Source organism: Typha latifolia, chromosome 1 (genome assembly GCF_019914945.1).
Source record: "Typha latifolia isolate L0001 chromosome 1, TyphaL0001v2, whole genome shotgun sequence".
NCBI lineage: Eukaryota > Viridiplantae > Streptophyta > Magnoliopsida > Poales > Typhaceae > Typha > Typha latifolia.
Genome location: NC_133086.1, coordinates 17,673,162 through 17,684,035, shown reverse-complemented (window position 1 = coordinate 17,684,035; position 10,874 = coordinate 17,673,162). Strand labels below are relative to the sequence as shown.

General features: G+C 41.4%; 2 protein-coding genes across 2 annotated transcripts; one reads left to right on the top strand and one right to left on the bottom strand.

Moving 5' to 3' along the window:
* Positions 1-2,646: 2,646 nt before the first annotated feature.
* On the bottom strand, positions 2,647-3,866 carry LOC140780392 (probable CCR4-associated factor 1 homolog 7). The gene has a single exon (XM_073125908.1). The coding sequence runs from the start codon at positions 3,529-3,531 to the stop codon at positions 2,704-2,706; it is 828 nt and encodes a 275-aa protein (XP_072982009.1). The 5' UTR covers positions 3,532-3,866; the 3' UTR covers positions 2,647-2,703.
* A 3,549-nt stretch (positions 3,867-7,415) lies between these two features.
* Positions 7,416-9,716, top strand: LOC140789020 (U-box domain-containing protein 45). Its single transcript, XM_073138601.1, has 3 exons — positions 7,416-8,157; positions 8,241-9,166; positions 9,563-9,716. Exons 1-2 carry the CDS (start codon positions 7,646-7,648, stop codon positions 9,145-9,147), a joined length of 1,419 nt encoding a protein of 472 aa, XP_072994702.1. The 5' UTR covers positions 7,416-7,645; the 3' UTR covers positions 9,148-9,166; positions 9,563-9,716.
* Positions 9,717-10,874: the final 1,158 nt, after the last annotated feature.

The window sequence follows — 10,874 nt, the reverse complement described above, 5'->3', positions numbered from 1 at the left end:
TGAGGGAAAGAGTGTAAAGAAAAATAAAATCCATTCATTAGGAAAGGGATATTTTCTCTAAAATATTCTTTTGAAAAAGTCATCCAAACACCCGTTTGGGCTATCCATACAGCCCTGTAGTGGATATGGAGAATGGATATTAAGAAAACAAAGATTAAAAAGGAAAAGAAAAGGAGAATAGATGACTAAATACATTCAATACAGAGCAATGCCAAACAAACCAAACTGCAAGTCACAACATGAGAGCATGATTCCTTCTCATCAAATTTAAACAATTATAAACTTAAAAACAAAAACTTATCCTTTTTGCATAGGCGAAACTGTGAATTGGGCCTTCTAAACATTTTAGTCTGGCTCTGCCCTTGCCCTTGCCCTTTTGCTGATAGATAATATGCCCAAGTTCAAATGTTAATTATGATTACACAAGCACACAAAATATGGATAAAAAATGCTTGTAGATATTTACTTGCAAATCTGGCCATTTGTGAATACATCATCTAATCAAAAGATATAACTTTTCATCACTAAAGCAATCCTATAACATTTTTACCCTAATATGTTTCAAAATAATGGTGTCTAATGAATCTGCAAGAAGAGAAGTTGACAATATGAACTACAAGAAAGACGCTTCTAATCCTTATTGTAACTTTCTTTGGGCTAGAAAATAAGTATAAGAACCACCACCAATCAAAACAATAAATATACTCTGTTTTACAGGATCACAAAATCTTTCATACAAGCTTTTGTGCTGCAAGAAACTTCGAACGACAAGTGATCGGAAGAAAGCGGAGACATCATGTTGAATCCAACAAATATTACAATACACTTGAAGAGGTTAGAAAAGGAAAATCCAATCTCATAGACTGCTAAACAAGAAATGTTTTGATTAAAAGAGATTATACCTTCAACAAAAAAACTAGGAACGCTTCAAGAATCTCTTTCTTCTATGCCTTTCTCTCCTCCATTCTCGCTCTTCTATCTTTCAGAACATGAGATATACCGATTGACTGTAATTCTAATATTCTACAGCCTGACCTATATAGAGAGAAAGAGAGAGAAAGACCAAAAGGCTTTCAATACTTGCGTAAAAGTACTGAAAATACAGCTCATCTTTTCAGTAAGACATCTCATCATTCACTGCACATGTCACGCATATGAATCCTGAATATCACAGAATTTGACCGTTACTTTTGCTTATAAACGACAAGGCATTAAATTGTAAATACGGAGTAAGAATAAGATGACTCACTGCACATCCCTACTAGGAAAGTTTTAAATGCATACATCAATATTTGAATTCCATTTACACCGATTTAAGAAATTTTAAACATTCGGACACTCAGGGAGGCCAAAATCATGAGAATTATATTTTAAGTGCGATACTTTAAATGTAGTAAAACCAGCAACACAGGAATGACACTTCAGATGAGGCGTTCAAAGTGTTCAGGCTTAGAAGAATTCCTATTATATGTAATTAAAATTGGATATTCAGCAAGGAAAAAGGACGATATCCCCCTGTATTGCTCAGTCTTTTTCTTAGGGCAGTTCTCTCCTATGGGACCTAATACCCTATACCATGTCAATAGTATGAGCTATAGAAGTCATCATTTGTCAATCATATAGTATGCTTTGGCTAGGAATCTAGCCAAAGCACAATCAATCATGGACATTGGACAGTAATACGCTAATTCTATATTACTAAAATCTAAAATTCTATTGCAAGTAAAACTAAGAGCACTGCACCACCCATAAGTACAATTCATAATCTGAGACTGCTTTACTCATGTGATTCAGTTTCTAGGTCATCTAGGCAGTTCAACATGAAACAGGGGGATGAAAACTATATTGGCATATATTTACATAAACAAACATAACATTGAAGGTAAACTGAAAAATCTTAAAGTAAAATTCATAACTCATAAGGATGAGCAAGAAATTGCAAAACACAGCCGCATTACATCAGTGAAGAGCCAATGATTTCTCACGTGGAACATTAGTGAAGAGAAAGATTAATGTCACGGCATGTTTGAATGCCTTACGTTGAGTTAACTGCAAGCTTGCAACTAGCATCATTTCCAAATGGCCAAGTAACACATGAGTAACATATGAAATTACGGACCTAGCAAAGAAATTGCTCACAACTAAATTACTGGATTTCTAAACAAAATGATATATGCATCTATCAGCAAAATCAGAATCTACAAAAGCAAAAATAATCGTGATAAACCACCTGTTCCTTAAACACACTCGAGGTAACTAATACTGAAGCTTGCACCACATACACAAATAATAAGGTGAAGAAGAGAAGGATCAGAAACGTACCTTGGATTATGAACATTCTACAAAAGTATATGGACCACCTGAAAATAAAAAGTAGTAGATGAAAATCCTATACCAAGGAGAAGGAAATATGTTGCATTTGAAGCTTCAAAGTGTCATTGAACATTTACCGGAACCAAACATAATTGAAGATGTTGTAATAGCTAATCCCACAAGATTCACGTCAAACTCAAAGAGAGAAAGCATGCTTTCTCAATCCACATAAGAAAGAAACACAGCTAGATGATAAGAAGGCAAAAGGACAATCTGTTCATCCCGAGAGGATTAACCAAGCGCAAAAGAGAAAGAAGGGAACACCACCAAATATATCACCAAACACTCTTTTTTTCATTCATTCATTTTATTATAAATATTTTTTCTTACTCAATGAGTATTCAGTCCATTCTCCACACCCAGACCATACAAGACACCAGCATACTTCTCCGTGGAGCCGTTAAAGAACGACTCCTTCAACTTCCTGAAAGTACAAGAGGTGAGCAAGCTATCCGAGCCAGCCTGGTGGCAAATTCCGACACGCTCGACATCAAGTAACTCGGCAAGCTTGTTAAGCCCTCCATGGAGACTATTGCAGAACTTCATCAGGTGTTTGATGTCATATACCATCGGAAAATATATGTTGATAAGATCAAAGAAGCCGGCTTGTGAATCGGGAAGGTTCTGGCAAGTAAGCAACTTGAGTAGATACCCGAAATCATACCCACTATGGAAAGTAACCCAGTGGACCGAATCATTGAGCACGATTCCTGACGACATGAGCAGCTCAGCAAAGCGAGTCGCATCAATCCCCTTCTCGCTGTTCTTGTCGAAGTCAATGCCGCTCTGGCGGAGGAGCTCGATGGAGTCAGAGGCGTAGACGTCGCGGCACACATCGAACTCGCAGAAGTTGAACTGCCACACGCAGCCACGCTCGGTGCCGCAGGTCGGGAGGTTGCCGAACTCGTCGGAGAAGGTGAGGCCGAGTTGGATCAGCTTGAGCATGTCGACGTTAGCCTTGAGGGTGGCGTAGTTGAACTCGGAGCTGGATTTGAAGTTGCCAAGAGGGCGGCAGACGATGCCGGGGAACTCGGTGTCCATGGCGACGAAGGGGAAGTCGTCGACGATCTCGCGCATCAGGGCGAACTCGGTCTCGAGGTTGTCGTTCCACACCTCGCGGATCTGGACCGTCTCGTTCTTCGGCAGGATCGACGACATAGATGCATCAAATGGAGGACTACAAACCCAAACAGATCTGTGATGGAAACTCTAGAAATCGACAACGGAAGCGAATCGGGGGAGAGAGGATGATGGATCTGGACGGGGGCTAGGGTTTGCCGTGAGAGGACGAAACCTTTTCAGGTTGGGGGAGATTTGAGGGTAGTTTACTGGAGAGGGCGAAGGGTTCAACAGGAGTAGGTTTCAAGGACGCGGAGTTTGCCCCCCGCGGCCAACTCCCATCTTGGGAAAGGAAGGAGGAAAGGAAGGTCTCGACGAGAGAGAGAAAGAGAGAAGAGGGGAAAGGAGAAGATAGAAGAGATGGGGGAGGAGAAGGAATAAGGTTAGTGGCGTTCTAATGCTCCGCCTGTACCAGATACGCCCGACTTTTTTATGCTACGTGGCATGTTTTGGTAGGTTGGTTTGGGAGGATATATCTCTCTTAGTAAGTTACTGGAGCTCTCTATGTTTCATCCTTCTCTGCGTTTTTAGCTTTTATTTATAAAAATTTCAAACCATAGTTTAAAGATATCCGTGCTTTTTATAAGGCCACCGGAATAATGCAGCCTGGCACGTAAAACTAGTCAGTGACTGGCAGAGTGCTGCGATTACCAATTGAAGTTTGGCACGCAGTAGTGAAAATTAAAAAGAAAAAAAAAAAATTTGTTCGAGTATATAGACGACTGTTGATTAAAGTAGCTTTTGTACACGAAGTTGTGATGCTGGTTATAACGATAATAGATTCTTTTTTAAAAAAATTGCACCTTATTGGGCTAAATGGGCTTTCTCTTATTTGTCACTATTCAATATTCATTCATAAAATAAGCTAAGCTATATTGTGAAGAGGGCCCACAAATTATACACTTCATTGAAAATGATCCCACGATTAATATATATTTTCATAGAAAATGAAACAAGTACGCAATGTAAGTTGAGAATGTCTGAAAATGACATAACATTCAAAGGACATTTTGTACAGATTGCACAGATGCTAACTCCTCCAGATGGTAGCAAGTTGGATGAATAAGGTCACTATTGCAAGCGGTGGTTAAATTCTACCTATTCATAATAAATGTGGTGGTTAGAATTTTCTGAGTTAATATTTACATTTTTAATTTCAGCACTATGCATATAGTTTGAGGTTAGTGTGATCTGTTTCTTAAAAGATTTTGTCTAGTTGTCCAGATTATATAGTGAGAAAGTTTGGTCATTTGAATAGCTTATAATTAGCCTACGAACTCATATTTTTATTAAAAAAAATCAAACAATTATTTTAGAATATCTAGTTAATAACAATAACAAGGCTTATTTTCAAACAAAGGAGAGGAGGTTAGTCATTCAGCTAATTTATAATTAGTCTACAAACTCATGTTTCTACTATAAAAATCAAACAGTCATTTTAGAATATCTAATTAATAACAAATACAAAGTTTCAAAGGAATGCACTATATTGTCATTATCATTCCCAATCTTATTCTAACCACTCGGGTTGTTAGCACCAGTAGCCAAGATTAATTATCTTTTGTATCCTAGGTTGTGGACTTTGCCAATGGTATAATTAAGAAGATTAGAGGAAATAAACCTCAATATTGTGAAAAAATAAAATTTACTGTGCCTCACAAATATAAATTCTTTTTGGCCACAGCACTTCTTAAATTTGTTTTTTTGAGTGACCGTAATCAAGACCATATGATATGCACCGTGATACACTAGCATGCTTGAACCTTGAATGCAAATACAGCTCGATAGCTCTGAACCCACCAGCCGACACCCAAACTATAGCGAATTTTGATGCCACAATCGGCCTCAAACCCAAAACCTAAGTCCCAACCCAAAACCCAAACTTGTAGCATGACTACTCCACCGGACACGCGGATCCAAAGTCTCCTAGCCAATTATTTTTTTTTCCTTTATTTTTATTTCTCAAACCCGACCCAATAGCGACCGCTAAGATCCAAATGGGTGAATCCCACCGAATCCCCCGTTCAATTTGAAAGTCCTCAGTGATTGGGAGCATGGGCCGGCCCAAAATCCTTATAGCGGCCATTGTGAGAGTCCAAATGGCACCAGATTCGGAACAAATGATTCAAAATTACCTTAGTATGTATTAAAATATCTTTAAACTCATTCGGTAGATGTAGCAATTTGGAGACCTGCTGCATCATAAACTCCTCCTTTTTAAAGGCCATTTGGATAGCCTTAAAATGGCCTTGCATTTGGGCCAATCGATCCTAATCCCGGTCGTCGTGGGAATAAAAAAATGACTCCCCTTCTCCTATCGAGAAAGCCCAATAGCTCAACTCACTCACAAGCTCATCAATTATAGAACCCAAGTACACAAATTGGAGAAAGAATTTGAAAAGACCAATGTGGTTAGCACTCTCCCATTATTGAGATGCACGTTACTCCAGTGTAGTTAAAATGAAAGCATGTGGTTGTAATTATAAAAAGGCGACTTCTTTTAAGCATCATTATTTATATTGGAGTTTCGAAGTTGTCCCCCTTCGATAGGACTAGAAGAGTGATTTCCTAAACTATGGTGGCATATTCGCTCCCCATGCCTTTCGACTATCTATGCTGACCTTTTTGTTAAAATAATAATAAATAAATAAACCAACAACTAGTACAACTGAGCCCTTATTTCAATAAGAAAGAGAGAGGAAGGAAAAATGAGTTAAGCTGTTAACTAGTTTGACTGCCAAATAATTAAATAAATAGATAGATAGATGAATCTAGTTCCTGTAGTTCTGGAACAAAGCAAGGGAAATGCGGATGTTAATGTCAGGATTAATCTTCTCAGCAATTCAAACTTCAAAAGACGAGATGCGTTTCAACTTTCAAGTGTGAAACAAAAGAAAGAGCAAAGCGGCGAAGAAGACCGGGTTTCATTAAATTTCTTTTTTGACTCGGACCATGCACAAGATCCTCTCCTTCCTCGACTGCATAAACTTCCTTCCTACGCGCGAGTATTCGGCAGCATTTGTAGACCTCCCCGATTACAAAGTACGACAAAAAAATATATATTTGTCGTCTTTTTTCTCGAGTACGACTTTCTTCGCTCATCTTAGAAGACTAGAAAGTATCGACCAGATCTCGCGTCACATGGTCAGCAAGCTATTGACTCCTTCCAGTCCGATTGGCAATTGCCCAACAACGGGGTGACAGCTCAGTTGGGTCTCAGAGCAGTAGAGCACCGACACGGCTGCTGCGTTATGGTCATCATGTGCCATGGCCTGAGTTTAATTAGGCATTAGATAAGGTTATCTACCTAATCCAATCATTATAATATATCTCCATTCTCCAGTCCCATGATGATCCCATCCACCCCCTGTTAGTTTATTTTCGCTGGGCCCAACTACTCCCTAAAATGTAGTTTTGACCGTACTTTCTTTTACTACTCGGAGGAAATTTGTCACAGTGTAATATTTTGTTTTAGGATGTTTACTAAAAACACCTTAATTTTTTTCGATCATGTTCTTAATGAATAATTACTATACAGACGAGTTACTGGCCAAAGTAACTTTAATACTTTTGAGTAAATTCTTTTAATTATTTAAAAAAATTTAAGGAACAAAACTAAATTTCTCGGTTCGTCTCTACATTATTTATGGTCCAATCTTGGAAAGCTAGGAGATCTACCATTAATGCGACCGCATAAATGACAAAGATAATATAGATCCTTGGAAATTAGTGGTTCATTAGGTGCAGTGGCAGCACCGTAGTTTGAAGTGATTCGATGCCTTAACTCGGTACTCCTTTTTCCGGTCAAGCCCTAACGTCCTTTGTATAAACTTGCGTTTTAGTTTTAAAGCACGACCGGACGACACTAGTACTAGTTCTATTAAATGCGAACCTAATCCTACCCTTAATAATAAAAGTCAAATATAAATATAATGGCATAATTAATTCCCACCAGTAAAAATTTTAAAACAGACAAACCAATATAAATCAGAATGAGCTCAGAGAGAGAAAAGGGGGGAGAGCATCGGAAGTCGCGCGGTTTTTATTATATATAAGCTTCAGATCGAAAGAGATTATAGAGAGTATAGAGTACGCTTCTATCTTCTTCTTCGTCGTCTCCACCTATGTGAGCTCGCGAGAGCATCTACCAAATATGGCAAAATGCCAGCGAGGAGACTACGCCGGCTTCCGGCTGTGGCCGCTCTTTTCTGCTGCCTCCTTCCGACGGAAGCTTCTCGAAGCGCTAACATGCGGCGTATCCCGCCAACGACGGAAGAGCAGTGCAGCCGCGGCCTTCGAGTCGCCGAAGCCACGGCCGAGATCGGATCGGTTAGTGGAGCTCCTAAGGGCGGAGGTCTCGGAATCCGGATCCGACGAGGCGGAGGAGGAGGGGGAGGGGGAGGCGGAGGCGCAGAGGAAAACAGAGGCCTTCGAGGAGCTGCAGAGAGTGGTGAGATGGTTAGATCTCGATGACAATGGCGGTGATAGGCGGCGAGATGGGGCGACAGAGATCCGGCGACTCACAAAGGACGATGCCGAGGCGAGGGAGACGCTCGCAATGCTGGGAGCCATACCTCCCCTAGTCGGAATGCTTGGTTACGACGATCTCGAGCTCCAGATCCCTGCGCTCTACGCGCTTCTCAACCTAGGAATCGGCAATGACATGTGAGTTCCGGCAATCTAACTCTCTTTTCTTGATAGATTTTCCTCTCGGATGCTCAGGGTTTTTGCTTTCGATCTGATCTCAGGAACAAGGCCGCGATCGTAAAAGCCGGCGCGGTGCACAAGATGTTGGATCTGATCGAATCGAGGAGCCCCCCTTCCGTTTCCGAGGCGATCGTGGCGAATTTCCTCAGTCTTAGCGCTCTCGACTCGAACAAGTCCATCATCGGCTCCTCCGGGGTGATCCCCTTCCTGGTGAACTCCTTCCAAAACCCTAACCCCAGTTCACGTCAATCGAGGCAAGACGCGCTCCGTGCTCTCTTCAACCTCTCCATTGCCGCCTCGAACGCCCCCCATCTCGTCGAATCCGGTCTAGTCACCGCCATCCTCGCCGCCATCGGAGACATGGACGTCACTGACCGATCGCTTGCCGCCCTCTCCAACCTCGTCGCCTCACCGGAGGGCCGGCGGGCGGTGATCCGATCCAAGGACGCTTTAGCCATATTAGTCGACGTCCTCCACTGGTCCGACGCCCCCGGTTGCCAAGAAAAGGCGGTCTACATCCTCATGGTGATGGCCCACAAGGCCGGGTACGGTGAGCGCACCGCCATGGTGGAGGCCGGGATCGTCTCCGCCCTCCTCGAGCTCACCCTCCTCGGAAGTCCTCTCGCCCAGAAGAGAGCCTCGCGGGTACTCGAGATCCTACGAGTCGACAAAGGGAAGCAGGTGGAGGATGGGAGCGGGTTCTGCTGCAGTGTACCGGCAGTGTCCGCACCGCTGTCCATCGCGGAGGGGAAAGAGGAAGAGGAGGAGGAGAGAGACGAGATGGGAATGAGCGACGAGAAGAAGGCGGTGAATCAGTTGGTCCAGCAGAGTCTACAGAGTAATATGCGAAGGATAGTAAAAAGAGCAAATTTGCCGCAAGAATTCGCGCCATCGGAACATTTTAAAGCACTTACCGTCTCTTCCACTTCCAAGAGCTTGCCGTTCTAAGGAATTCACTTTCTAATCAGTAAGTTGAGAAAATTTTTTCTACACGATTCGTTTCTTAATTAATTTTCTCGGTCTTCTATAGAATGGAAAGATATATTCTTCTTTTTTTTCCTTTTCTACTACGTTTTTCGTGCGTGTCATTAGAAAAAAGGAAAAGAAAGAGAAAATTTGAGCTTTCCCATGTCGAAGGAGTCGTTTGTCATTGTGCTATAAGGTTGAGGTCACTATAGGGAGGGTCAGGCCTTTGGCAGGGGACGTGTCTCAGTGCTCGATCTCGCTTTCTTTTCTCTGTCCTTTTTGTTCTTTTCTGTACACAGGCACGATGCCTAGTTTAATGGTCTACATACAAGGAAAGAAAGAATCTAAACGTACTCGATTACTCTTTACTAATGAAACCCCATGTGCTTTGCTGCAGGAGAGGATGGACCTCTTACCGAGTGCATACCAGTATGTATTAAATTATCCTTGAAGAGGTAGTTGGTTGATTACAATTTTTGTATAGCGAAATCTTTAGCTACTTCATCCTTTCCTATGCTTGTTTTATATATGTATAGATGTTATTCTCTCTCTCTCTCTCTCTCTCTCTCTCTCTATATATATATATATGTACATTTGTTCATCGATAGTATTTGCTATAGATGTTGTGGAAGGGGAGGTCCCAGGTGTCATTTGCTAGTTACTATTACTCATCAGTGGCGTGCATGGATGGCAGCCTTTTGTAGTGGTTGTTAAGGGGTAGCTGTCATTGCCACTGCATGCCGGATAAGTTGCAACCAAATGGAGGAAGAGGGATAGAAAGCGAAAGCTTTTGATGCAGTGACCCCAAGTTTTGGGGCCACATCCACCACTACCAGACAACTGGGCTTGGCAGTAGGGTGATAAGGATGGCCGATTGCAATGTGGCTCTTCCTTAGTTGCTTAGGTTCACGTGTTCGTAGCTAAACTTCTTATCACTGAGCAAGAACATTTTGAATCTGGACAAGGGTAGGTGTGGTGGAGTGCATGCCAGTGTGATATGGGTAACTAGGAAAAAAAATTAAGAAAAGATAGATCCTCTTTTAGCTGGCATTTACTATAACAGAGCAACTGTTTTACGAACAGTAAGTAGGGCTCATGAATAAGACCTCGGAACCAAATGTTCCTAAAGCACTGGGTAACTGTTTTCCAGCGATGACTTGAGTACATAATTGCACTTTATGGTTTACACGGGTTCTATCCGTTCTTTAATAATTTCAAAATATTCTTTCGAGGGAGTGGGGTTAGTGCTGGTTTCACCATTTCTAGCTATTTCTATGATCCGGCAAAATTGGATCGATTTAGTGCCATCGATTGCCATTGGATGAAGTTTGCAATCTGACTAAATTTGGCCCTGCTCTTCCCCGATTTTGTTTTCTTTCGTGGTTTTTCCATTCTGAATTCTATTACAATGCATTAAATTGTCTTAAATTTGGTTTGAGATCCTCTACAGTGATTGGGGATAATCAAATTATGTGGATGGTGGTAAAAGTGAGTGCTCTTAATGTGCTTTGACTGTTGTCAACTGAATTGGTAAGGAAAAAGACTAATGAGTACAGTATAAGCTACCACACATTGACGATATTTGACTGTTGCTGGCCAAGTTGTTGAGATTAGTCCATGACTACATAAAATATATGCCAAATCAGAGTAACTAATGCTATGCTGACCGAGTGGGAGACAAACAATGGATATTATAACTCTCTCTCTCT

Bases quoted from the DNA above. Each gene is read 5' to 3' on its own strand.
- LOC140780392 (XM_073125908.1), bottom strand. From the start codon at position 3,531: ATGTCGTCGATCCTGCCGAAGAACGAGACGGTCCAGATCCGCGAGGTG.
- LOC140789020 (XM_073138601.1), top strand. From the start codon at position 7,646: ATGGCAAAATGCCAGCGAGGAGACTACGCCGGCTTCCGGCTGTGGCCG. The intron at 8,158-8,240 runs GTGAGTTCCGGC...ATCTGATCTCAG, and splicing joins CTAGGAATCGGCAATGACAT to GAACAAGGCCGCGATCGTAA.